This window comes from Nothobranchius furzeri, chromosome 8 (genome assembly GCF_043380555.1).
Source record: "Nothobranchius furzeri strain GRZ-AD chromosome 8, NfurGRZ-RIMD1, whole genome shotgun sequence".
NCBI lineage: Eukaryota > Metazoa > Chordata > Actinopteri > Cyprinodontiformes > Nothobranchiidae > Nothobranchius > Nothobranchius furzeri.
In genome coordinates this window covers 68,366,617-68,393,696 of record NC_091748.1, presented here as the reverse complement: position 1 = coordinate 68,393,696, position 27,080 = coordinate 68,366,617, and the positions used below count along the sequence as shown (strand labels likewise).

Here is a 27,080-nt window from a genome sequence, read left to right as displayed (position 1 = left end):
ATTGTTTGAATTAGGGTGCGAGGTAAACGCTGTGGAGCTAATTTGATCTAAATAATTTTAATGTTTTCTATGTTCAAATGACTAAAACAGCAAATAGTCTCAGTTGTAAGTCTCTGCTTAAATCACCAGGCTGAACGGAGCAAGTGTTTGATTACCGTAAAAAGGTTTATTTTTCTCCGAACATGAGTTCTGATTGTTTTCTAAGAAATTCCCAGCAGGAAGAAACACATTGTACTAATATGCAATTATAATTTTCCTTACAGGAGCCTGTTTAGACATTTTGTGCAGAATAGATGAAACCTGGGAGAACGTAACTTGTGATCTTGAATCTGGTGGCGGGCCGCCTATCAGGGGGCAGCAGCTGTGAGTATAAACACGTGTTCTGCTGCTGAGTGAATGAATGTTTGTGTGGAGCCGAGTGTTTCCCGACTGCTCACTGGGGGGTTAAACATCTGCTTACTTTGATCCGCAGAGGAGAGTGGTGTAGCACATCCAGGCTTTCATTATGTTGGGATCAAACAGACCAATTCAGCACTGATCCAACACACTGATAGCCTAGAAATCTTGCTCTGCCTTGCCAAGTCAACATATCTTTGTAAAATTTCCTAAAGTTAAAGGTTCATTACGTAAGATTTTTTACAGTGAATAATATAATAAGCACAAAACAGTTGAATGTCTCAATCATGTTAAAAGGAATGTTACATTGAAGCGGGTTTCCTTCTCAGCCGGCTGGGGTGGTTGTCGTATTTCCTCTTTTCAAAGGAATGTAGTTGTTGACAATCTGTGAGCTGCCTTGCGGGGTTGCTGAGTTTGCATCTGCTGCATCTGCATTTGTAATATGGCGCCATGTGGCAACATGCAGCAGCGTTTTGTGAGCATCCTAAGCCAGTAAACAGGAGCGACCCAGAAGTTCTTTCTTGTACCCCTAAGAAGCCACGGCATCTTTTGTTTTCCACTAATATTTGGTGAAGAAGGCTAGAGGCTAACATTGAGCTAACAGTTAAAAACAAATTGATGGCTCTAAAAATAACTTAAGCCACTTTTTAAATTACCAACAACTCAATATTACAGTGAAATGTATTTATCATCAAACCCCCAAACGGGAGGTGGGAGAGTCTCTCTTTGTTTAGAAACATGGACTGCTGCACCCAAATTTGACCTCAGGATGTCATTCTTACTTCATTCTACAGGACCCATGATGCTTTTTGAGTTTTCTACCAACTTTATTTAAATTTTTGTGACCTTTTTGATGCTAAACAACAATAATTTTACATTATTGAGTTCTAGTTCAGGCATTAATCATATTTTATCTATTTCCAGGCTCCTGAACAATGACACAGTCGAGGCCAACTCCACATCTCATAATCTGCTTGTATGTGATGCAGAAGATTCCCTCATGTGTTCATTTCACCTGGACTCTGCGAGAAGCTTCGTTCTCATGGTAACCGTCAGCATCTCTGGTGCTGCAGCTCCACCGGTTCTGCTCAGAATTCCTGAGCGGCCTGGTAAGAAAAAAACAAAACAACTATTTCAAAATGAACAGTTAAGAAGAACTTAGTCGTTGTTGCTCCTGGTCATTGTAGGACGATATTTTGTGGAGGAGTTGGAGATAATCTCTTGGTACAATAAAAATGATTATAACTGAGCTCAATTCGTAATCTGGTTCTGTCTGGAGAGCAACCTTTTATTCATAATTACTTGGAAAAATGTATGAGTTGTCCTGGAAAAGATAAATCAGAATATTTATGAGACAGCAAAAAGCAACATTTATGATTGAATTAACTCATCAGTCTTATCTTACTTTTTTACTGTAAGACAAAGATACATTTCAGTTAAGGGCTCATTCTGGGGTGTCATCTTCCTGAAATTCTCAGGAACTTTTGTCTCTATATCTGGTTTATCCGTCCAAACACGCCTTTTCTGATCACAGCTCAGAAGGTGCCGTTGTCAGTACCAGATCTGCTCGGGGTCCTGCTTTTGCCAAATACGTCACAGTATGATTAGCTGTATGTAAGACTTATGGAAGTTACAATACCACGTTCGTAAAAGTTACGTTAGCACGTTGACAATGAAGATTTTGAGTTGTCAGAACAAATTTACAGTTGTATTCTTAGCGGTTGCAGTCCTTTAGTCCAAAAATCAACACTTTTTGGAGAAAATGTTTTAATTTCCAAAGGAAATGTAAAATAAAAGCAAATATATCAACTGATAAATGGTGACCTTCAAAAGCTCTTGATTTTGATGAAATGGGGCAAAATAAAATATAAGAACTTTATTGAAAAGACACCAAGCAACATTTTGAATGGATGAATGGATGAATGGATGGATGGATGGATGGATGGATGGATGGATGGATGGATGGATGAATGAATGAATGAATGAATGGATGGATGGATGGATGGATGGATGGATGGATGGATGGATGGATGGATGGATGAATGAATGAATGAATGGATAAATGGATGAATGTATTAACAACTAAGGAAATATACAGAAAAATTCCACATTAAGACAAACAGATATGGCTTCACATATAAGAACCGTTGTGTTTCTTGGCAGTCTGATGTTGGTTTTATGCAGTTTCACATTCTTTACAAAACAAAGATAATGTGGTGTTTTATCAACAAATTACAATTATAAAGAAAACATTTATGTGGTAACAAGCAAGAATTTATTAACAAAACTGCTGATGTCTTTCCAAAACTTAAGTGTGAAAGCCGAGTGGATTGGCTGTAATGTGACGTCATCAGCAGGCGCAGGACCCCGAGCCGACCTGGTTCTGACACCGTCTTTGCCCGTCTACTGTTACATCAGGGCAGATAAAAGTCAACTGAAGCTAAATGGTTGTAAATGGCAACCGGATGAATGAAGATACAACAGCAGAATAATCTCTTAAATCAAAAGTCATCGATTGAGGCGTTAAGAGTAAAAGATCAGTTAAACTGTAAGGAAACATCTTTTCAAGCAACTTAAAGTGAGAAAATGGGCTGCATGGTGGCGCAGTGGTTAGCACTGTTGCCTCACAGCACGAAGGTCGCAGGTTCTAAACTCGCCTTTCTGCGTGGAGTTGCGTGTTCTCCCCATGCATGCGTGGGTTTTCTCCGGGTACTCCGGTTTCCCCCACAGATCACAACATGCCCTATAGGTTAAAAACAAAATTGTAAGTCGCTTTGGGTAAAAGCGTCTGCTAAGCACATAAACATAAACATAAAAATCCAAAATCTTGTGTTTTATGTTCATTACTGAAAGAGATCAAAGGTACAAGCTCCCGGCATTCATTATATTTTCTCCTAAGAATAAAGTCTTAGGATAACATGCAGCTTTGGACGATGATGATGATGATGATGATGATGATGATGATGATAAGCTCTCTGTCTTCAGAGCGCTTTTGGTTTCCATCTGAACATTTTCAGCCATGAAGAGATGAATGTTGGCAGATAACGTTAGAGGCTTGAATTCAGGTGTGGCAGACGTGAGCTGAATACAGCTGATTCCCAGCCGTGTGTGTGTGTGTGTGTGTGTGTTTGTGTGTGTGTGTGTGTGTGTGTGTGTGTGTGTGTGTGTGTGTGTGTGTGTGTGTGGGGAGATTTTCTCAGTGATACACAAGTACTTTACATGCTGTTTTTGTTCAGGTAGAAGTGGCCGAAGAACAGAAACAGAGCTGTTCTAATTAGGTTTTCTGAATTTGATGTTTTCAGTATGTCAGTCTAGCCCTAAAACAGATATTTGTCATAGCTTTTTAAAATATTGACATGGCTTACTTTTTGGAGATGTTTTAAATCAGGCACATGCACAGACAGCCTGGTGCTGCAGCAAAACATTTTACATTTCTGAATAACATCTGCTTAATAAATGCTCTAAAACATTATTGTTCGTTTTTATTTTGTTGTTTTGTACTTTTAATCTTTGGTCACTTTATTCATTTCAATTCAGTTTATTTACATAGCGCTAATTCACAACAAGAGTCGTCTCAAGTCTCATCACAATGTAAACATTTCAATTGAACCCACTTTGTTCACTGACTACAATTCATTATGCCAACTAGTTAAACGTTTTCTATGTAAGAAAACCCAGCAGATTGCGTCAAGACACTGACTTTACAGCAATCCTCATACTAGTTAAGCATGTAGCGACCGTGGAGAGGAAAACTCCCTTTTAACAGGAAGAAACATCCAACAGAACCTGGATCAGTGTGAGCAGCCATCTGTCAGGACTCACTCTGAGAAGACAGACACACAAAAATAAAATAGTTATGTTCATCCCCACGAGGGAGAAGATACGTTACTGTCTTGTGACGGGAGAGCTGTGGGATCAAATCCCGCTCAGTCTGTCGCAGTTGTTGTGTCTTTGGGCAAGACACTTAACTCGCCTTGCCTGCTGTGTTTACTACTACTACTACTACTACCACCATCACCATCATCATCATCATCATCATCATCATCATCATCATCACAAACACCAAATCCATCATGATCCATAAAATGAACTTGCTGTGTTAAAAAAAATAATAATAAAAAAAAAAAAATATATATATATATATATATTATAAATCACATTATTATCTTTCTAGGCGATGCCAGTAGTATTCTGTCATTTAGGAAGTAACACCAGAGCAGCGCCAGTAATAATGATTAAATAAATCTGTAAAACTCAGGGTGTATGGGTCTATTTAATACAAAAAACACTAAATCTAGTTTTTGTGTTTGGGCCAGACCAGTTCAAACCAGGATCATGGACCAAAATCCAACATGTTTCTTCACTTTCCTGTTTTGGATAAACGTGCACTTTACTACATCTTCCATCATGGTGTGTAATGTTGCCATAGAAACAGCTGTAGATTATTCAGAAATTGCCTCAAATACTGAAAATATTAAACACTATGAATTATTTCAGTCTTTAAGGTTCTATGTTGTAGTATTCAAATGAACCATGATGAAAGAAACCATAATTATCTTATTGTTAATCTTTTTTTTAACAGAGAAACCAGGTCCTCCTGTAAACCTGTCACACATTCAGACCATAGAAGCAGGAGTGGTTCTCAGCTGGGACGAGCCATTAGACTCCAGTACCGACCCACTGAGATACCAAGTCCGATATTCCTCCAGCACCAACCAGTATTGGCAGGTGAGTCCTCAGATATTGAAATCCAGCTGTGTCAGAATGAACGTTTGGGTTCATCCTCCTTCATCTTGCTCCAGGTAGCTTCTGCACATAAAGAGCCCAGGCTGCCTGTGGATCTGGAACCCATGGTCAGCTACATCTTCCAGGTTCGGTGTGCTGGTGTGGCTGAGCCTCCTCTGTGGAGCGACTGGAGCGAGTCTTATCACATCTTTCTGGACAGTAAGAGCTGCGTTTTAAATTATTTGGTAACACTTTACAATAAGGGTCCATTTATTTATTTTTTTTCTCTTATTTCATTCAAAGTAAAAACAAATAAAACATAAACAATAAGAAATACATAACAAAAAATTAAAATTGAACAAGAAGGAGCAGAATGAAGAAAAACATCTTATAATTTCTGCCCCCTCTTCCAGAGGAAATAATCAATTTATATATAATTACCATTTGTCAGACACACACACAGATTCATTTGAAAGCATTTCCTGTTCTAAATTCCATTGCGATCATGATCATTGATCTAATTTACATTTTCATAATTATTTAGTACACTCAACTTGATACATTTTTGAATATATTAAATGACAGAGTTTTTTTTATTTCCCTTTTAAGGTTATTCCATAATTTAACACATTTATTTACAGATATATTCCACTCCTTAATTTTAGTTCTAAATCAAGGTTTTGTAAACACATCAGTTTCTTTCAGCATGTAATTACTAGTTCTCTTTTCAAATAGCCCCTGAATGTTTGTTGGCAGAGTACCTAAATTGGCTTTGTACATGGTTCGTAAGATTTTCCAGTCTTTTAAATCATGAAATTTCAGTAATTTATATTTAATAAACAATGGGTTCGATGGATCTCTGCAGCCACTATAATTGATGATCCTCAGAGCTCTTTTCTGTAAAATAAATAAGGGTTGTGTATAGTTTTTGTATGTTGCTCCCCAGATTTCTACACAATAAGTCAAGTATGGAACAATCAGTGAATTGTACAATGCCAACAAACCAGAATTAGTCAGTAAAAACCTGACTCTGTGTAATACTCCTAAGGATTTGGCAATTTTACTTTTTATGTAACTAATATGGGATTTTTAATGTTAGTGCATTATGAAACATTAACAAACAAACTATCCATTTATTAACATTCCAGATATTGTTAGTGCCAGCGGAAGGTGTCTGCTTAGTAATGCATTTCGTAATATTTATGGTTGTTAATACTTGTAGGATTAGCGTCAGTGGATCTTGAATTCACAGGAAACACAGGAGATCTAAGACTTAGGAACAAATACATGTGGACACAAGAACTAGAAATTTCTAGCATTCAAAAACTTAGTTTGGCTAGAGATACCCAGCGTGAGTAATCCTCCGGTGTGGTATTGTGTCACACAGTTGCTTAAATCCTGGGCAGTGATTGTGAAATCGGCGTCGGTTACACCCGCTCTCCAGGCAACCTGCAGTTAGAGGACTCAGAGCAATAACAGCAGACAGAGAACGCAGACCCTAACATCGAGGGCCACTATCTAGCATATTTTTGTTGTTTTCCTGCTCCAACACACTTGATTCCTGTTGAATCCCATGCTCAGCAAGCCATCAAGTTCTGCAGACGCCTGTTAATAACATTGAATTGCCTCTGTGTTTGAAACGTGCTCTATAAATAAAGCTACCTTGCCTTAATCACGCACAGATACAAATCAGGTGTGTTTAAGCAGAGAAAAAACTAAAGCATAGACTGATGGGCTGCATGGTGGCAGCAGTTGTTAGCACTGTTGCCTCGCAGCAATAAGGTAGCAGGTTCGAAACTCAGCTGCAGCCTTTCTGCGTGGAGTTGCGTGTTCTCCCCATGCATGTGTGGGTTTCCTCCAGGTACTCCAGTTTCCTTCACAGATCACAGCATGCCCTATAGGTTAACAGTTGTACGTCACTTTGGATAAAAGCGTCTGCCAAATAAATAAACATAAACATAAAACATGCTGGATAGCGGACTGCCCGCCCCTGATTTAGAGGGAACATAGCAATTAGTATTAATTACATATTTGATATCAGATTACATCAACTTCTTATCAAAAGACTTTATTTTGTCTCCTGTTTTATTTAATTTGTATGTTGATGATCTGTCAATGCAGCTGAGAGCCTGTAACACAGGATGTTTGATGGGTAAAACTCTGATCGACCATCTGATGTATGCTGATGACCTGGTGGTCTTCAGTCCAAGTGGTGCTGGTTTACAGCAGCTCCTAAATATCTGTTCTGAATATGGTGTGCAGCATGATATCCAGTATAATGCTCTTAAAAGTGCTATCTTGATATGTAGAACCAAGCAGGATAAAAAGCTAAACTTTCCTGTGTTCAAACTGTCTACTAGTGATCTTAATGTGTGTGAGAAGGTGAAATACCTTGGCCACTTTATAACTGATCAAATGCGTGATGATGCTGACATCATAGACAGTGCTGTAAGCTGTATGCACAGGCCAATACTATAGCACATAAGTTTAGTTTTTGTTCATGTAATGAATTAATTTACATGTTATTTCATGAGCCATAAGACATAAGATTCCATAGTAAATACGAAATCAACCTTATGGATCTGTGGGTACTGTTTAACCAAAAGATTGGAACTTTTTATTGCAGGGATTATGTAACCACTTCGTATTAACTCAGAGACAAAAGAAAGAGAGTCAGGTTTTAAAAGTTTAAAGATTTATTACTAAACAAATTAAAACTAGACTAACTTTAACACTAAATGTATGGTGTTACTAAGGTGAAATGAGACGAAGAATGGTGTAGTGTGGAATGTTGCTCAGAACCAGCAAATCCGAAGAAACTATTAGTTCTGGTAGGAATGAAGGTGATGTCTTGAGCTAAGCTTTGATTCGGAGAGTCATAAACACATGAGATGCCATGTTGTCGCTCCACACATACCCTTAAGCTTGGTTTATGCTTGACGCATTCACTTTCCGCGCGGTGATGCGGCTCGCGGCTGGAACGCGCTTCACAACTCGCAGTGTTTATTGTTTGTGCGGCTCGTCTCTGCGGTGAGCCAATATTCTCCCAAACTGAACGGGGCAGCATGGAGCTCTACGGCATGCATCCAACACTACACCATAGTAGAAGTAGAAATTACTGTTTACAACATGGCATTTCAGCATTTTTAACAGCGTTCTCGTCTTTTCCGACAGTGCGAGCTATTTCTCTCCAAGAATTATTAACAACATGTTGATCACGGTGATCTCTGAGAGCTGAATCATACAAATGTCTGTATTTACGAACCTCTGTCGTGCCGGTCCGCCATGTTTTTCTGCGTCCGACCGTCCGCGTGGTTAGAAATTTTCCGAGGTGCGCGTTGCGGAAATCTTGGGCCGTGGTTGTTAAAATGACGCAAAATGACGCAACTTTTCCGCGCGGAGCCATGCGGACCTCGCGGACGCGTCAAGCATAAACCAACCTTTAGAATGAGACCTCCGTACAGATCCAGAATGCCAGGTCCTCGAAGCCCTCTTTCGGTACCGGAGCCGATGAAACAGCATCAGCAGTATGACAGACTATTCTTTGGATCGTCTCCAGGTAAAAAGCGACAGTTGGTTGACAGCGTCAGATGGACCCAGAAGGTCAGTGAGTTCAGCTTTTATTCTGAAAGGAACCGTTGCAGCAGGTGGAACGGTAATAGGTTTATCCAGCTTGTCGTTGGTTCTTTCGGCTGAAGAGGAGAGTCACGGATTGGCCACGCCGTCAACCTCTCTAGAACGCTTTGAACTGGCGTTAAAGATGACGTGGGCATAGTTTTATACTTCAGATTTTTGTTTATGGTCGAATGAAAAGATGACAGATTTACCAAGCACCACCAAAACCACGCCTCTGTCAGATCTGGCAGATTCTGATTGGATCAGTAAAAGCAATGTGTCATGTCTTAACGCTACGTGAGATCAGTCCTAGTGGAACATCTAAAGTCATTTTACTTATTATATTCTATAGGATTATAATAAAGTAATTAATATTTTGATTTCACAGATTGGTCACATCTTATTATTGACTAACACTTTGTTTGATTCGCTTTATTAAAAATAGTGTTCTTTGATTTATTAAAAGGAGAGAGTCCATTTCTTCATTCTTCTCTTGAGCTGGAAAGAAGCAGTTTAGAGCAAATGCATGAGACCTTGAGGCCATATCTCATGCAGATTAGTTCTGTGTCAGAGGAGAGGGGGACACAGTCATTTCATTCTGTTACATTCACCTCCAGTTAAGGTGGCTTTATTTAAAGCATATTGTACTCCGCTTTACACAGCCCAACTGTGGTCATCCTACAATCAAAGCAGCATGAATAAGCTGCATGTTGCATACAGTGATGCTTTAAGAATCATACTCAAAATACCCAGAGGGGGCAGTGCCAGTCAGATGTTTGTAACAGCAGGCATTTGTACTTTTAAAGCTCTTTTAAGAAAACTAATATTCACTGTTAGAGAACGACTGGATAGCTCTGCCAACAGTATAATTTTAGCAATCACTGATCCTGCTGTGAGCAGTTGTCGCTATTTGTCCAGTATAAGGAACCACTGGTTGAAGTGTTTGCGTGGTTACTCTTAATTGTGTGGAATATCTTTATAGTAAGTTTTTAAAATAGATTTAGATTTTTATTTAATTTTATGCTTTTATCTTTTTTATATGTTCTATTTGTTTTTACCCATTTTGTTTCATGAATTGTTTTTAATGTTTTGTTGTTTTATATATATTGTATCTGGACCTAAGAGTCTGCCAATAAAGATGATCTATCTATAACTCTGTTCCACATAACTCCATCCCTCCTGGAAAAAAAGAAATTGATTTCTTTGACTTCCGTCAGCATTTATTGACTTTTTGTTGATCAGCTTTGACTTTTAGCTGTTTTGATCAAATTTAAAAAAAAACATTCCTAATATGAGACGTTACAGTTTGCCCTGAGAAGAAAATGGGGGGGATGATGCTCAGCATCACCACATCACATTTCTAGCCCAGCATTTGTTGAACCATACGAGCTTTAGAAAATTCCCTGTTACATAATTCGGACTGCTGCAGTCACCTTGAATCGAGTGTCAGGAGTTAATCCGATACAGGTTTTAGATCCTGGGAAGAGTTTCTTAGAGTTCCAATACATACTTGACTAATGGGACAAGTGTAAAAGAAGTTAATTTACATCCAATAAAGGACCCGTAAGATGTAAGATTCCATATTAAATATGAAATCAATCTTACGGACCGTTAGGTTATTTTAACCAGAAGATTGGAACTTTTTATTACAGGGATTATGTAACACTTTGTGTTAAGCCAGAGACAAGAGAAGAGAGAGAGTCCTTTAAAACGTTTAGGAAGATTTATTTCTAAACAATTTAAACAATTTTAAACAAGACTAACTCTAAACTCTGAGTGATGAATGGATCTGGTGTAATGAGACATGAGATGAATGGTGTGTGTGTGAGTGATGTTATGATCAGAACTCTCGTATCCGGAGAAGCAAGTCTGAATGATGTTGTGATGCTTTGCTTCTAACTATGATCAGAGTTTGATCGGAGTTTCATAAACACATGAGACGCCATATTGTCGCTTTACACATACCCTTGATGAGACCTCCGTACAGATCCAGAATGCCAGGTCCTCGGACCACCCTTTCGGTACAGGAGCCGGTGAAACAGCATCAGCAGTACGACAGACTAGTCTTTGGATTGTCTCCAGGTAAAAAGCGACAGGTGGTTCACAGCGTCAGATGGACCCTCCTTGGGTCAGTGAGTTCAGCTTTTATTCTGAAAGGAACCGTTGCTTGGTTGGTAAAATGCAACAGATTTTCCCAGCTTGTTGGTTCTCAGCTTAAAAAGGAAGTCCGGATGGCCGGTCCGATACTCCGCTTGGCATGCGGTGAACTCCAGTGAGATCTTGAGAACTGAACTAAGATGGCGTCGGAACTGGTTTTATTAATCTGGATGTTTTGAATTCTGGTCGAATCAAAGCTGGCAGATTTATAAACACCACAGAGACTATGCCACGCTTTAGAAAGGAATGTTCTGATTGGATCAGTAACAGCAATGTGTCATGCATTTACATTACGTGTATCAGGGTGTCTAGTGCACTAGATTAAAGTAATTTACTTATTAAAGCATATTAATCATAACATTGTTATTTAACAGATCGGTCAACATTATATTATTGACTAACACTTGTTTTGATTCGCTTTATTAAAAATAGAGTTCTTTGATTTATTAAAAGAAAAGAGTCCTTTATCTTCATTCTTCTCTTGCTGGAAAGTAAACAGTTTTAGAAGCGAATGCATGACTTTGAGGCAGTCTCATGCAGCTTAGTACTGTGTCAGAGGCATCTGTGGAGAGAAGGTAAATAACCTTGGAGGAATAGCTCCTTCATCACGTTACACAAGTGCACCTTATAAAATGACTCTTGAACCAAGAATAGGAAGAGGTCTATGGTATTGAGGTGAGTTTTAGCAATAGCTGGATTTTTACGAATCACAGCTGACCTCACACATCTGGAACAGCTTGTCTAATTAAGCAAAAGTAGGTAGGGGATGGAGATGAGCCACAGAGGAGTCTGAAGCAGATCATTGTAGAGGCCACACAATGGAACAAGTCTGATTTTGACTGTGGTGCCTCTCTGTCGGTCTAGACTTTTGGTTCTGCATTTTGCTTATTGCATCAGTAGAAAATAAAAGTCTTTCAGTGTAACTCTGTGAGGAAACAGGGAGCCCAGACATGGCAGTAAGCTCCAGTTTTCTCATTTTGCAGGGCGGCACTTCTCGTAAACCAAACACAGTTGCTGTGCCACAAGGGCTATGTCATCAGTCTGTCCTTCAGGCATAAATGTCCTTCCACTATCATGGAGCTGAACATGTGATCGTTACAGAGCAGACAACCAAACAGAAGACTCTTTAAACGCACCAGCTGCACGTTTTCACACAAATACAAATAAATGCAAAATGTTTGTTTTAAATAAAGTGAGACCTTAGACAAGAAACAAAGTTTTCAAATCCTTGAGATTTCTTCTTTAGTTTTAAGAAAGTCGGAGTGTAAACTGCTAAATAATAAGAATGAGTCAGGTGTTTTGTTCTTGTCTTTGTTTCAGACCTCCATTATAGGAGGCATCTGCACAGCTTCTTTTCACGTCATGTCATCTTTCCGTGGAGCCCAGAACAATTACGGAGGTAGGGCAGGTGCCTATTGTTTCAGAAAATCACAGATGATTTTGTTTTCTGTGTGCAGCTCTGAGTTACATTCCCGAGAAAGTGGTGGCGCGAGCGGGGGACAACGTGACGGTCTACTGCGTGTTCAACGACCACAGGATCAACGCCAGCATGGCCAGGTGGATCCTCAACCACACACAGGAGCTGGATGGGAGCCTGTACCACCCTGTCAACCAGTGGGTGAGAGAAAACTCCCACTCTTCTTTGCAGTTTAGAGAAGTGCAACTGTGCGTTTCAGGTTCCTCTTTTTCTCTAAATGAAAACAGGTCAGCCAGATAACAGTCCGTGCTTCAGAGACGGGGATCTATGACCTGCTCAAGTGCACCAAGGAGTGGAGTTATCCTTACAGCCAGATATTTGTGGAAGGTGAGACTTGGTGCACAAAAATCACAGAATCTTATGATGAATAAAAAGCATGTATGTATTTTTATTCATGTAAACATTTAAAAACAACTTTACTGCACGTGAAGTAGAATTAAAAGATAAAATGCATATAAACAAATTACAAAAAGAATAAAATGTTAAATAAAAACTTTAACTCATTGAATGCAAGTTTGAGATGGGACATGAAACCACTGGGAGCTGGAGTCTTCTGGAAATTCAGGATCAGTGTAGTCTACAGAGTATGAGCTACGATCACCTCTGCGCACCACCTTGAGTCTGGGATGGCTAAAATCAGCTACTCGGTAGATCACAGACCTCCCTCAGAGATCTGAAGGAGGTCAGACAGGTATGTAAGACAGGTATGTAAGACAGGTATTTAAGGTGAGCTGCGACATTCTGAACCAGCTGCACATTCAGTGTTGCTGGTCGTTAGTTTTTTCTGCAGAAAACAAATCAGAACAAAATAGAAGAAGCACTCCAGAAAGGACCACTCTAGTTTAAAACCAAAACCCTCTGCTAGTGGATTTGTTGCTGCTTTGATCAACCCTTGAAAATAAAGTGCACTCTCATGCAAAACTGTGAAATCTGTTTAAAGTCAGAGTTTGTGTTTTTAAATGAGAATATGCCATTGGAGCGAACCAAATGTGACCTCGGATATGTTAAACCGACTGAGCTGTAGCCATTTGTGTATCGGATTATTTCAGTTAGCCATGAGTCGTAGATGCACAGATTTACTTTGTTTAATTCAAATCTATTGAGTGGTTCACAAGATAGTTAGCCATGGACGTAATTTTCACTTTAGAAGTGGGGGGGGGGGACACGGGGCAGGGGGGTATCTTTACAGTGTGCTCTAATGGGAAACAGGCTTCAACACAAACTGTCTTTTTCTACTCGGTCCTAGAGCTCAACCAGTGTCAATTTAATATAGTGTAATATTGTTTTTGGATGGCAAAAAGTGCAGGGGTCAAAACTTGACTTTGGAAAAAGTTGGGGGGACATGTCCCCCCTGTCCCCCCCCCCAAAATTACGTCCATGTAGTTAGCTAACTCTGCAGACAGGCAAAAACGTTATCCAGAGTCTCGATGGTAACGAGACAAAGTGAAGTTTGTGGTTTTATTTGAGTAAACTTCACTTCAACCTCATCCTGTGTGTTTTAGGAGGGTTCATTGATATAAAGTGTGTAACCAACGGTGACATCGATGCTATGGACTGCAGATGGAAGACGGAAGAGTGGACTAAACTCCAGTTTCAATACAAGTAAAGCAGAATTTATAACACTTTATAACACCTTTCATGTAAAGCGAGTTTGTGGTTAACAGTTTGGAAGGGGTGCGCCAAAAACATGGAAGTAGCTCAACACAATGTCACCGACACACCCTGGATGTGCAAGTCTGAGCTAACAGGAGCACGAGAGCCAAACTGATCAAGGCCCTGGGGATGATCATTATATGATAAATGTATAATAGTAATGAGGATAATTTCAGATGAGTGCATTTCACTTTTTTACCACTTTTCAGTTGTCGTTGACACAAAACTCATTCATTCATCTTCACTTATTTGTTCATAATTATATGAATTCTCATCCTCTTTTCAAACCTGAAAAATAGAAACAAAAAATAATCTTTAAAAAAACGAAATTTGATGTTTTAGGTTAAGCCAAAAGTCGTTATCAAGTATTGTATGTTCAATTTTACATTGTCTTGCAATTTAATTTGAATTTAGTGACATTTAGTCCAAACATAAACATTGTGTTTGTGTATTTTCAGCTTCTGCTTAACGTTTTTGAGTGTTTAAATACGTAGGTCACATCTAAAACTAATGCTTAAGTGTTGGCAGCCTCTGTTCATAATGGAGATGATTTAAAACAGGAACAAAAATGATGACCAGAGGAAAAAAGAGGACGACCTCAGACATTTTCCTAAAGACTCTCCAGTAAGACTTTGACTTTGTTATTCCCAAGAAGTCTGGAAGTTAGTGATCAGACTACACCTCTATGGAAAGTAGCAGGAGTTTCAAATTATGGAACAAAATCTGTTCAGATCTCCTGGATCACTCACTCTCTTTAATCTCAGTCATTCTTTCATGACTTCCACATTTTATTCAATCTCAGCTTCACACCGGGAACCTTTTAGAACAACGTCTAGAAGCATTTTGGTGCCACCGTGGTGGTGAAACATTCCCGGGGTCAAAATGGACAACACCTGCTAAAGCAACAAAGAGCTCCTTTGTTGCAGATTTGCTCCCGCAGTTCATCTTTCCTGGATCACGGTTTTGCTGACACACACACACACACACACACACACACACACACACACACACACACACACACACACACACACACACACACACACACACCGGCACCACCACCACAAAAAGAGTTGAGAAAGAGAGAGAGATTTAAGTTTGTCTCTGATGCATCAACGTCTCGATGTGCACAGAAACTACTCATAAGGCGACTTCTCTCGTTTGCAGGTGGGCAGATGTGCCGTGTGAGGTGATGGAGGAGAAGGACGGAGCCGGTGAGGACATCGGCGAGACGGGCCCCGCCTGCATCCAGGTCAGGTCATTCAGGGATCAACAGAAAAGCTGCACCATCCAGCCTTTGAGGATGAACTGCTACAAACTATGGCTGGAGGTTTCTTCTCATCAGGGTCCGGTCCGGTCCAAACCCATCTACCTGTCTCCTATGGATTACGGTGAGCAGTGTGAAGCACCTGTCTAACTGCAGAAGCCTGTTTCATGGTCCTTCTCTGGTTGCTGAAACTAAACTCCAGCACAAAAATAATAAATTAATGCAGGTTCATTAACTTTTTACTTACTTTGCATCAAAGTCGAAGCTGTAAATGTAGGAATTAATGGGAATTTTTAATAGGGAACAAACATTTTACTGTTTGTGTTTTCCCCTTTTGTTGGAATATTTCAGTAGATTTGGTATATTATAAATATTAAAGGCAGCAAAAACTAATGAATTAAAGACTAAATCAAAGGTAAGATTGAATTAGCCGGTGTTTTCTGGCACGTTTCTAAATTATGTGTAGTTTATAATTCAGTTTAATTTTGTTGTGTTTTGTTAAAATATGAAAATCATTAAAATACTTAAAAGTTCACTTAATTGACTTCTTGTCACAAAACAGGTTAAAATCAAACTTTAATGCACAAAGACAATCAATTTCATTAAAATAAAAAATGATGTGTAAGAATGTCATGAGATACAATGAGAAGTAATATTAAAATAAATTAATTTTTTAAATAAACATACTGACTTTAAATCTATTATTATAAATTTTGAGGTTGAGTTGTAAGTATAAATATGAAAAACATTTTTTAATAAGGAACGTACTGCAGCAGCTGTTTTTTTCTTTGTGTTTGACCTGCAGTACAGCCTCACAGCCCCACCAACGTGAGGGCAGTGACTCAGGTCGGTGGGGTCCTGAGGGTCACATGGAAGCCTCCGTATCTGCCAGCTGAGGGTCTCCAGTGCCAGTTTCGTTACCACTCGCTCAGTGTGATCGAGAAGTGGAAGGTGAGCTAATCAGCATTTAACCATCAGAAGCTTTCATGGAGAATTTGGCCGCAGATTTGTACGTATTTCAAAACTTTTATTTATAAAAAGTTAAAAATTTTAAACTTCTCACTAAAATCATACTGGACCTACTAGTTGTCACTCCAACTGGTGTGTGTGGAATTTGTTCTCCGCATTTGACCCATCCCCTGCGGGAGTGGTGAGCTGCAGACACTGGCTCAGGAACCATTTGGTGGTTTAAGGTTTTTTATTGAAGCATTATTTTTAAATGTGTCTTTTGGAGATCTTAAGGCACAATATTTCATAATTTTACTGTGAAATAATCGCAAAACAGTCTCAATCATGTTGGAAGGAAGGTTACATTGAAACAGATTTCCTTTTCAGCTGCCTGGTGGGGTTGTCAGTTTTTCTCCTTTTAGAAAAGCTAAAGAGGGATGTAGACTTTTATTTACAATCTGTGAGCCTGTGGGATTGTCAAGTCTGCACCGAGTCAGCACCAGCCATTATTTAGCTCCACAGTGATTAGCAAAGATGCCTAGCCAGTAAACAGGAGCGACCCAGAACTTATTTCTTGTACACCTAAGAAGCTACAGGATCTTTATGTTTTACTCCAATATCAAGTGGAGCAGGCTAGAGGCTAACGTTGAGCTAACAATTAGTGTTTGTGTGTTGACTCTTCTTAATTATGTAGGTTTTATATATTATGATTTTATAATTTAAACATATTTTCACTTAAATTTAGATCCAGATTTCTATAGGTGTCTGTCATTTGTCTGTTCTATGTATTTTACTTTGTATTTTATAGATTTTTATGTATTTTATCATATCTTATGCTTGTTACCTTATTTTATACTGGACCCGTGTCTTCTGCTGCTACTACTACTACTAAAGATTAACAAAATTATTTAAATAAAATAAATAATTTGTAGCGTATGAAAAGCAGTGCATGCCTAAAGGTCATCGGCCATAACACTGTCCAGCCATCGGCATTTACCTGAGAAACTGCGCTTTCCAAACCAAAACAAATGCCCTGTTTATGACCTCGCCATCTGGGAAACTGTCATAACAAAGCTGCTCGCCTGTTCTCTTATCTGTGCTGCAAGTCACAAGACTCCTGGAGAAGACACGGCTTTAATTAAAGAATCATATTCTGTTTTATACATGGAGTTTCTCACTTTAGAGATTAATTACACTCAAAAACAATGAATGTTTTATCTAAAGTGAATTTAATTAGACTTGATTGGTTGATGGTAGTAAAGCATCAAAATAACTGTTTATTGTTGAAATGCATTCTCTTGGATCTTGGTTACGCCAAACAAATCTACTTGGTGAGTTAATGATTTTATTATCAGTCATGTCTACTTTTAATATCGGTATATTAACAATGACAGTTATATGTTATTTAGAACCCACAATAAGTGAAATACTCCTTTATGGGTCTCTTAGCAACAGATATGATGTCAGAGGACTTTGGCAACGCCTCCCATATCTTTCCTGGTCTCTGATTGGTCCAACACGGACCTTAAAAGATAGACACATGCTCCTTTTTGGAGTTCCAGCCACAATGCTAAATGAACACCTCTTGTGAGATCAAACCAGATCTCACAGTAGAACACTTTTTAGAGGCATAGAACCACCTTTTTTTCAGAACCAAAAAACCATTATTTGTTTCAACCTGCAACAAGTTCATTATGGGCCATTCCCATCTGTACCGGGTCGGCCCGGGCCGGGTAGCGTAGGTTGTTTACATATCTGGGTGGCCTGGTATTTTTCCGGGCCAACCAAGGCTCATTCTCAGCCCTCTTCTCGAGGGGGTCTGCTTCAGGCAGACCAGGGCCAACACACCCACTGCTGACAGCAAATTCACACCTTCCATTAGAGCAAGCCTCTGATTGGTGGGTAGAATCAGCCCACATGGGCTTAAGGCAAGGATGTGCGGAATCAACCGGGCCAGGCTGGGGCCGACTGGGGCTACCCGGCCCGGGCCGACCCGGTACAGATGGGAATGGTCCATTAGATGCCAGACACCAGAGGGTATCCCACTGAGCAGCCGGGCTGGGTTCAAAGGAACCCGTCAACCTTGCCGAGACAACTTTGCTCTGCCAGCTGGATCTCCTGGAACCCTCACCACTTGTATCATAGAACTGCATACTGGCATTGGATGGTTGTGATTAATTTGATAACTAATCTAACATCACTAAATTCAGCCAGATTATTCTTGTAATCCCAGACTTCACATCGTTTCGTGAGACACCTTATTAGACCCTTAATAACATCCAAGGTCATGTTTCATTAGAGTTTGGTTATTGTCTCACTTGATATTATCCTGAATAATCCTTTACCTCCAGTGATTCTGTACAATCATTAGTCATTGAAATATAGTAATAAATGGATTTTTATAATATAGATTTTTTGCTTCTGTGTCAAATTATTCAATTCAATTCAAGTTTATTTATGTAGCTCCAAATCACGACAAGAGTCGTCTCAAGGCACTTCACACAGTAAACATTTCAATTCAGGTCAGTTCATTAAGCCAATCAAAAAAAAGTTTCCTATATAAGGAACCCAGCAAATTGCATCAAGTCACTGACTAGTGTCAGAGTCTTTACAGCAATCCTCATACTAAGCAAGCATTTAGCGACAGTGGAGAGGAAAACTCCCTTTTAACAGGAAGAAACCTCCAGAGGATCCTGGCTCAGTATAAGCAGCCATCCTCCACGACTCTCTCTCTCTCTCTCTCTCTCTCTCTCTCTCTCTCTCTCTCTCTCTCTCTCTCTCTCTCTCTCTCTCTCTCTCTCTCTCTCTCTCTCACACACACACACACACACACACACACACACACACACACACACACACACACACACACACACACACACACACACACACACCAAGTAGTGTTTCTATGGTTACATTGTGATTTCTTAGTAAATTTTCTATTTGGCGAGAGACAGACTTTATTGTATTTATCCTAGTGAATCTATAATTAAACGGGTAAACTAGTAGTAGCACATTCAATGTCAAAGAAAGTAAAGTGTAATTATCAGGAGAGGGACAATGTTTAAGTGGTTAGCAACATTGTTCAAGCCGATGCCCCCCTCCATCAGGCCACCACAGCTCAGCAGAACATTATTATAGCTTCTTCTGGGGAGAAAAACACTTAGAGAAAAAATAAAGTTAACAGCTGAAATTGCAGGAAATAATACAGTTAAAGAGCAGATTGTAGATGAAAGTAGTTGAGTGTGGAAAGTGGTCAGTTTATCCTCCAGCAGTCTAAGCCTATAGCAGCATAACTACGGAGATAAGTCTGGATAACCCAGCCTTTTAGATGGAGACATGTTGGAGGCAGGGCAAGGGAGAGCCGTATTTACCGACTGTACACTCCACCTCCCTCTACTCCCCCACTTGTCCAGATCTGGGCTATCATCAGCTTTTAACCATAGGCCCTATCAAATAAAAATGTTTTAAGCCTATTCTTAAAAGTAGACAAGGTGTCTGCCTCACGGACTAAAGATGGGAGTTGGTTCCACAAGAGAGGAGCCTGATAGCTAAAAGATCTGCCTCCCATCCAATTTTTAGATATTCTGGGAACCACCAGTAAACCTGCAGTCTATTAAGTGTTGGTTCCCTGGCTACCCACATTACCTATTTCAAGAGTCAATCAGATATTAAAGGTTCGATAACATTAATGATTCATAATTTGTTAAAAACCTTTCATATTTTATTGACAGTTTATTAATTTTAACCACTTACAAAACCTTACAAAATATTAATTTAAAAATTCTAACAAAACCAATCAGTTGCTAAAACAGAAAACTAAGGCATGTGCTTTCACAATTAGCTCCATGATAAACAGTTAAACATTTGAACTGTAAAAGCCTAATTTGTGCAGGTCCAGAGTTCGGTGCGTGTTCCCGGGGATGAGGTAATGGTACCAGACATGTGCCAGGTGTACGTGGTCCAGGTACGCTGCATGCACATCAACGGGACCGGCTACTGGAGCGACTGGACTGAGTCTGTCAACTCCACAACTCAGAACAGCAGAAGTACGCCCACAATCTGTCACATGAAACCTCAGGATTTTCACCAGACACAGATACTAATATTTAATTAATGATAAAGCTCTTTAAACATCCATGGATCCGTCTCCCCTGCAGCTCCTGACCGTGGACCTGATTTCTGGAGAATTCGTGATGACGATCATCAGAGTAACTTATCAAATATAACTCTCCTCTTTAAGGTAAAAAAAATGAGATTATCAGATCTTAATATTATTAATTTTGCAAATCTCCAAATATTAAAGCCCATGTTTTGTTGTGCAGAGTTTGCCAGTTTCAGCGAATTCCTACTGTGTGGATGGATTTATAGTCCAGCACCAGACCTGGAACGGCTCCGTGCTGAGGAAGCAGATTCATCTGGTGTCCTCCTACAGCTTTGAGTGGAACCAGGAGCTCCAGATTGTGACTGTGGAGGCCTACAATAATCTGGGAAGCTCCAGCAACAACATAAACATGACACTGGAGAAAACCCCTAAACGTAAGCAAGAGGCAATCTAACAGGAAGTTTGTGCGGACCCAGAGAGGAAATTAATCTACTTAGTATACTATAGCTGGATGCTCTGACCTCAGTGTTGTGATCTGGAGTTGTTTATGAAAATAATTAGTAATTTATGTGGAACTGCAGGAGAAATCCAGATGAGTGGGCTGAGTTTACTCTTGGGTCTTAGACTGAGCCACTTGTTTGTGTTTGGAGGATTTTAAAAATATATTTAAAAGCCTAGCTGACATTCTTACATAGGTTTATATAATAAATAATTCAATTTATAAGTCATTTGAAAATACAAAACTCATATTTAGATTGTAGCTGTTGAAAAAATGTTGTAGTTAAAAAACAACTACCTGAAATCTCAAAGTCCATTCCAATTTTATTCAAACAGCACAAATCATACCACATAAAACAGGTAAAAACAGCCCAGAAAGACTCGTTATTACGTTTTATGTCTTCATGCAAAACAAATCTTTAAAACATAAATGGTGAGAATGTTAAATTAAAAATAGGCAAAATTAGGAATACACCATTCTCTAAAAAATTTAAGTCACAAAAAGGGATTAATCCGAAGAAATGTATTTATGCTGCTGCTGTTGCAGGAAAAATACAAAAGAGATCTGAGATCATTTTTATAGGTGAAGAAAAGTTTATCTTAAAGCTGGCGTACGTAGTTTAAATGTTTAAAAGTTACTTTAAAAAATGCCTAAATTTGACCAATGCTTCTGTTTTATGATAAAAAGTAGATAATCTTTCATTATTTATATTTCCTCATAGTCCCTCTCCTGGCCTCTGCAGCAAAACAAGTCTTGTGAAGCCAGAGCTGTCAATCCATGAGCATCCTAGCAGCATGCACTACGGGCTGGTGCACTGATGCAGCTTAGCACATACAATAGCTTGGATGTTAACTCAACCTGCGTTGAATTAATGTCAGTCTGTAAACTTCAAGCTAACTGTGGAAGAAGAGGGAGCCATGTAATTAGCATAGCGGGCTATTGTTTTAGCCTGCTGTAGCGTTAGCAGGGGCGTGCTACCTTTGCTAGTCTCGGTTTCAAACGTCTCCCTGCTTGAACTCTACAGATTTGATTAAAACAAGTGATTAGCAGCTCCTGCAGAACCCATTAAAGACTGAGGAGATAATTCAACAGTAAGATTCAAGCATGTCTAAGCAGGAACACATCAAAAACATTACTTGTTTGTTTACGCTACAAGGCTATTTGTGTGTACGGTATGAGGTGTGGCATCCGGAAGGGGAGCAGGGAGCCATTCAGATTTCAAAATCTCCTCCTCCTCTAAAAGTGTTGTTATATTTTTAGGTTTAAATTGCAAACTGGAAAACGTGAACTATTTGAATGTTTTTAGGAAGCTGTCAATCTAACCTAGCATCCTATTGGTTTTGGATAAGTGTTTTTATGCATAGGAACAGTTTTTGTTTTATTACCAGATTTATTTAGTCACTTTGGCACAATAACCAATTTACAGCTACATCCTTAAAACACATAACTGAAAAATGTGCACCATGGAGTAAAAACAGGATTATTATTTCAGTGGAAGCAAATAGAAAGCCCTAATGGTGGTGCAGGATTCATTAGCGTTAGCGCTATAAGTACACTGAAGATTAGATGCAGGGTTTGTTTTTAATGATGGTTTTCCTCACATGAGGCACATCTGTTTATGCAATTACGGGAGAACAAACTTGCAGATCGGAACATGTTTTTTCCCAAAAAAAATACCTGATTTTGCCATTTTTACGAGAACTCATTGGTAGGTTGTTTTCCATTAGCTTTCCTTTTTAGAGGATAAACAACAAATACTAAAAGGTTGCACACACACACACACACACACACACACACACACACACCCACACACACACACACACACACACACACACATTTTTGAACATCATTTAGCAGCAGATATGTCACTTGCCTCCTCAGCCCTCCACCAGCTGTGAATGAGAATTTCTGCAGACGCTTCATTAAATAAAAACTAACGTGTGTTTAGTAGCATGCACTTGTTAATGGTTCTGTTTGTTTTTCTGGTGGTTTGCAGGTCACTGTGTGCGTTCGTTCCATGTTGTGGTGATAAACAGCACCTGGGTGTCTCTGTCCTGGAGCCTGTCAGACACTAGCTCTGTCCCCAACTTCATGGTGGTCCACTGGTCCCCGACGAGGCTGCGGGACACTGAGGATCTCAGTTTGAGAGGACAAACATGGGCCCGACTTCCCTACTCTGAGCACTCTGCTTATTTAAAAGGTGAAACATTTACTTTAAATAATGTTAGCAGGATAAATGTAGTCATTTTCTCTCCCTCTCTTTATTTTCCTGTTGAAGGGGATTTCTTTAGCTCAGAGGAGTATGGGTTCTACTTGTACCCCGTGTTTGCTGATGGAGAAGGGGAGCCGGTGTTCACTTTAGGTCTGTTCAGTTTCTGTCGGTGCTGTCTCCAACATAAACTATGAAGTTAAATGTTGTTTTTTTTTTTTTTTGATGCAGCAACAAGAGGAGACCCTGCTGCCTACATGATGCTGATGTTCATCAGCCTCCTCTGCATCTTCGTGTTTGTCACCCTGGTCCTCTCCCAAAACCAGTAAATAGCTCCTGATTCTATCCTTATAATAAACAGTTTAATGACGAGAATCTCTGGTGTGCAAACGGATGCGGCGCTCAGAGTGATCCAGGATGAAAAATTAGAAGCGTGACATTTAACAGGTCACAGGGTGTAATTAAACTTGTTGATGGGAGGTGAAGGTATCAAGTGAAGAGAACAGGAGGGTTCCAGTAAAATGTTAAACCCCTAAAAGGATCTTTTTTATTTCCAGGATGAAAAGGTTTGTGTGGAAGGATGTTCCCAATCCAAACAAGTGCTCGTGGGCTAAAGGACTCGACTTTAAAACGGTAAAAAAAAACAATCAGCTGTATCTGCTGGGCCCCCTAGTGGTGAGACAGCGAATGTACATTGCATCATTAGTTTTAGTATTCTGAAAGGTTTAAAAACATTCCTCTTTTTTACGGTCTTATTCAGGATTATAACATCTTTTCCCTGCAGCTCCCCTATTTTCATGTTACAACAAAAAATAGCATTCTAAAATGTGAAATATTTGTTTTTTTTTCATTGACAAATATTCATTTATGAATCGAGGGGAACATCACATACTGTAGGTGCAAACCTTCCTATTTTCTGGCTCTCTGGCATACTAGAATAAAAAAGGGAAGTGGGAGAAAACAGTAGACCGGATTTCCCTCATTGTTCTTGAGTAATGTTCAAGTTCTAAAACAGGATGACTTTTGCTGAGTGCATCAGCGGTTAATCTCAGGGTGAAGACTCACAATGCCCTCTGCTTTAACGGTCACATTAATGGAACAGGGTCTTCTTCTAGCTATCGTTTACGATGCTTGTCCAAGGTTAAACCATTCCTGTCAAGACGTGATCTTGAGACAGTTCATGCATTCGTGACTTCACTCCTGGGCTCGTACCTCCATCCTGTTTGGTGCGGGCCAGGGTACCTTACCTCGTTTGCAACTCATTCAGAATGCTGCTGCTAGATTATTTTTTTAATTTATTTTATTAGTTTATAAAATTTTGAGTGGGTTGACTCTGCCTTACTTGGCTGACTCATGTCCTGGCTAAGATGCTCTGTAATCTACTTTTATGGTCTGTTTTTAACTGAGTTAGCTGTTACCTGATCTTATTCTTTTACTTGATTTATTGTGTTGTTTGTGCTTCTCTCAAGATTTATTGTATCCAGTTTTCTGTCTGTAAGGTGCTGCATAAATAAATATTGAGTTGAGTTGAGTCAGATTAAATCTGACAATCTGTTCTCCGTCATTTTCTCTCCAGGTGGACACCTTTGAAGCCCTGTTTCGACCTTCAGATGGTCTTCAAGCTTTACCACTTCCAGCCGAGAGCATCTCCAGGGTCATCATCATGGACAAAGCTCAGACGAAGGCCTTGGTCCAAACCCCAAAGTCCCTGACTCCTGACCCTGGAACAGCTTCAGATAACCTCCTGACACTGTTTGACCCAGAGGTTGACCAGTCGGTGGAGACCGAAGCCCTCTTGGGTGGAGCTCCTTCTCTGACAATCACTGTAGAAGCTTTAACTGCTTCAAACCAAAGCATGCAACTAGTTAAACCCCTTGTGGAGCAGAATCCAGGCAACACCAGCTCTGCACAATCTTCAGTCACTTACACCAAAGTTCTGCTCGCCGATGCAAAGCAGGATCTTCAGCCTGTTCGCCTCCACTACAGCGACAGCAGCAGGTGCAGCTCCAGCGACGAGGGAAACTTCTCTGCCAACAACTCTGACATTTCTGAGTCATCCCCCAGTGCCCTGTGGGAGCTGGATAGTTGTCCAGGTGCAGAGGGGGACGATCCCAGACGTTCTTGCTCCTACAATTCTGTGGAGGAGCTTTCCGAATCATCAGAGCAAGAAAACGAAGGCGAGAAGAAACATTTGGACTATCTAGAAATCAAATATTCAACAGATGATGAGGAGAGCGAGGGAGAGGAGCAGAGAGAAGACAATTTAAAAACCAAGCTCCTTAAAGATGATGCTGCGGATAGGGAGGACAGTTGTGTGGAGCTGCATCATCTGCTCGGCCTAGAGGACTCCAGCCAGCCTGACAAGCTGCCATCAGCATCGACTTGCGAGTTTTCTTTGCTGTACTTGCCTCAATACAGAACTGACCAACACACAAGACGAACCCCAACCCTAATAGAAGACAGCCAGCCCTAAGCCTGGTGAAAACATGCACCACTGTGTTGTGAACATTGTCATGCAAACACCATTTGTTCCCATGTGACACTGTGAGTTTCAAGCTGGAAAATGTAAACATACCTCGGCATCAGAATGATTGCAAGTTGAAAATCTTGACTGCTGCTTAGGCTTTCTGTGAGGAGAGATATCAATAGTCATTAGATATTTTTGGCTGTTTTATTTGACTTAAAGGAGTCCTAGCTGCAGCTAAATGAGTCCAGCTGGTTTTAGCTAACAGCTGCAGGTGATTATTCTAGTAGCCCTGTGTTCACTGGCAGCTTCTGAGGTAACATCTGAATGGACTCACCCATCAGCTTAACTCAGAATATTTGTGTATTTTGTGTTGTAAAGTATTTTGTGTTTCGCTTAGTTATGTGGAAAATGTGAAACAGCCTTCTGATGTTGAACGTTAAGATTAACGCTGCCTTCTTCTGGAAAGAAAAGACACGAGAATATTTATGTAAACCAATAAAAAATGTTAAACTATAAGTAAATGTTTGAAATAAATGGTTCATGGAGGCCTTTTGTCTATTTTTGATGGTGATAATAAAGTATTTTGTGTGAAATTGCGTCTTTTGTTAATAAAAACGTTGGATTAAAAGCTATTAGCTCAGGTCAGGCATGCCCTCGGAGTGATGTTTTGAGGCCTCCACTGGAATCTCTGGAATATGTAAATAAAAAATCTCATTATAGAAATATGTTATATTAATTCTCAAATTATAATATTTTTCTAAAAGCACACCCATTTACCTGAACCATACACACTACCCCCCTGCTTTAACACGTGAGTCAAATTTGGTGAACTGTTACTGCAAAACTCAAATAAAAAATTTAAGAGTGCCCCAAACAGCAGGCTAGAAACACCCATGATTAGGGTATAAATGTGCAAGAAAATAAAGTCCTTATTTCAGCAGAGTTCTCTGTCTGCCACCGTGTGGCTGCAATAAATAAATACATGCAGAGTTATTCTTCCTTTTTAATATATATTCTTCTTTTCCTTATTCTACTTTTTATTATTCTTTTCTTTTTACTTATTTTTTCTTCTTTTCTTGTCATTTACCTTGAATTATTACTATGTCAAATTAGTTGAAGAACATGCAGCTGTTCACCTATTTGCATAACCTCAAAGGAACAAAAGGCATCAGTAAACTAAAGCAACATAGAGCCACAAGCCAGGCAACGTAAAATTAGAGCGATAACCTGTTATAACATTATAACTTTATTGTTCAATATGATGTTCACATTCTGCCATAAACACATTTATCACATTTGTACAATATAATTAATTAGTCTGCGTTTATTTATAATGCACGTTCCACGACCTCATCAGAAGCCCAAGATGCTGAACACAACCACAAAACACACAATAAGAACAAATGTGGTGATGTGGATCATTAAAATAAAGAAAAGGAAAAAAAAAAGTAGTCCACTAATATGCATATTAATTGGCAGCTAATTAATGGTTAATTTGTGTTCCCTAAAGTGTTACCATTTTTTTCTTTGTGTATGTGTGTGTGTGTGTGTGTGTGTGTGTGTGTGTG

At 39.5% G+C, this 27,080-nt stretch overlaps 1 protein-coding gene across 4 annotated transcripts in view; it reads left to right on the top strand.

Annotated features, from left to right (window-relative positions):
- lepr (leptin receptor) overlaps positions 1–25,674 on the top strand; it is a 64,209-nt gene extending 38,535 nt beyond the window's left edge. For all 4 annotated transcript variants that reach the window (XM_054752127.2, XM_070554266.1, XM_070554267.1 and 1 more), the window contains exons 5-21: positions 264–363; positions 1,321–1,505; positions 4,979–5,124; positions 5,199–5,340; positions 12,351–12,511; positions 12,598–12,697; positions 13,873–13,972; positions 15,188–15,411; positions 16,093–16,238; positions 20,128–20,281; positions 20,393–20,475; positions 20,558–20,771; positions 22,833–23,036; positions 23,115–23,198; positions 23,277–23,370; positions 23,603–23,678; positions 24,622–25,674. In XM_054752127.2, the coding sequence (XP_054608102.2) occupies positions 264–363; positions 1,321–1,505; positions 4,979–5,124; positions 5,199–5,340; positions 12,351–12,511; positions 12,598–12,697; positions 13,873–13,972; positions 15,188–15,411; positions 16,093–16,238; positions 20,128–20,281; positions 20,393–20,475; positions 20,558–20,771; positions 22,833–23,036; positions 23,115–23,198; positions 23,277–23,370; positions 23,603–23,678; positions 24,622–25,518 (3,110 nt within the window). In that variant the 3' untranslated portion in view covers positions 25,519–25,674. The remainder of the gene's footprint in view (positions 1–263; positions 364–1,320; positions 1,506–4,978; positions 5,125–5,198; positions 5,341–12,350; positions 12,512–12,597; positions 12,698–13,872; positions 13,973–15,187; positions 15,412–16,092; positions 16,239–20,127; positions 20,282–20,392; positions 20,476–20,557; positions 20,772–22,832; positions 23,037–23,114; positions 23,199–23,276; positions 23,371–23,602; positions 23,679–24,621) is intronic.
- The last annotated feature ends 1,406 nt before the right edge of the window (positions 25,675–27,080 follow it).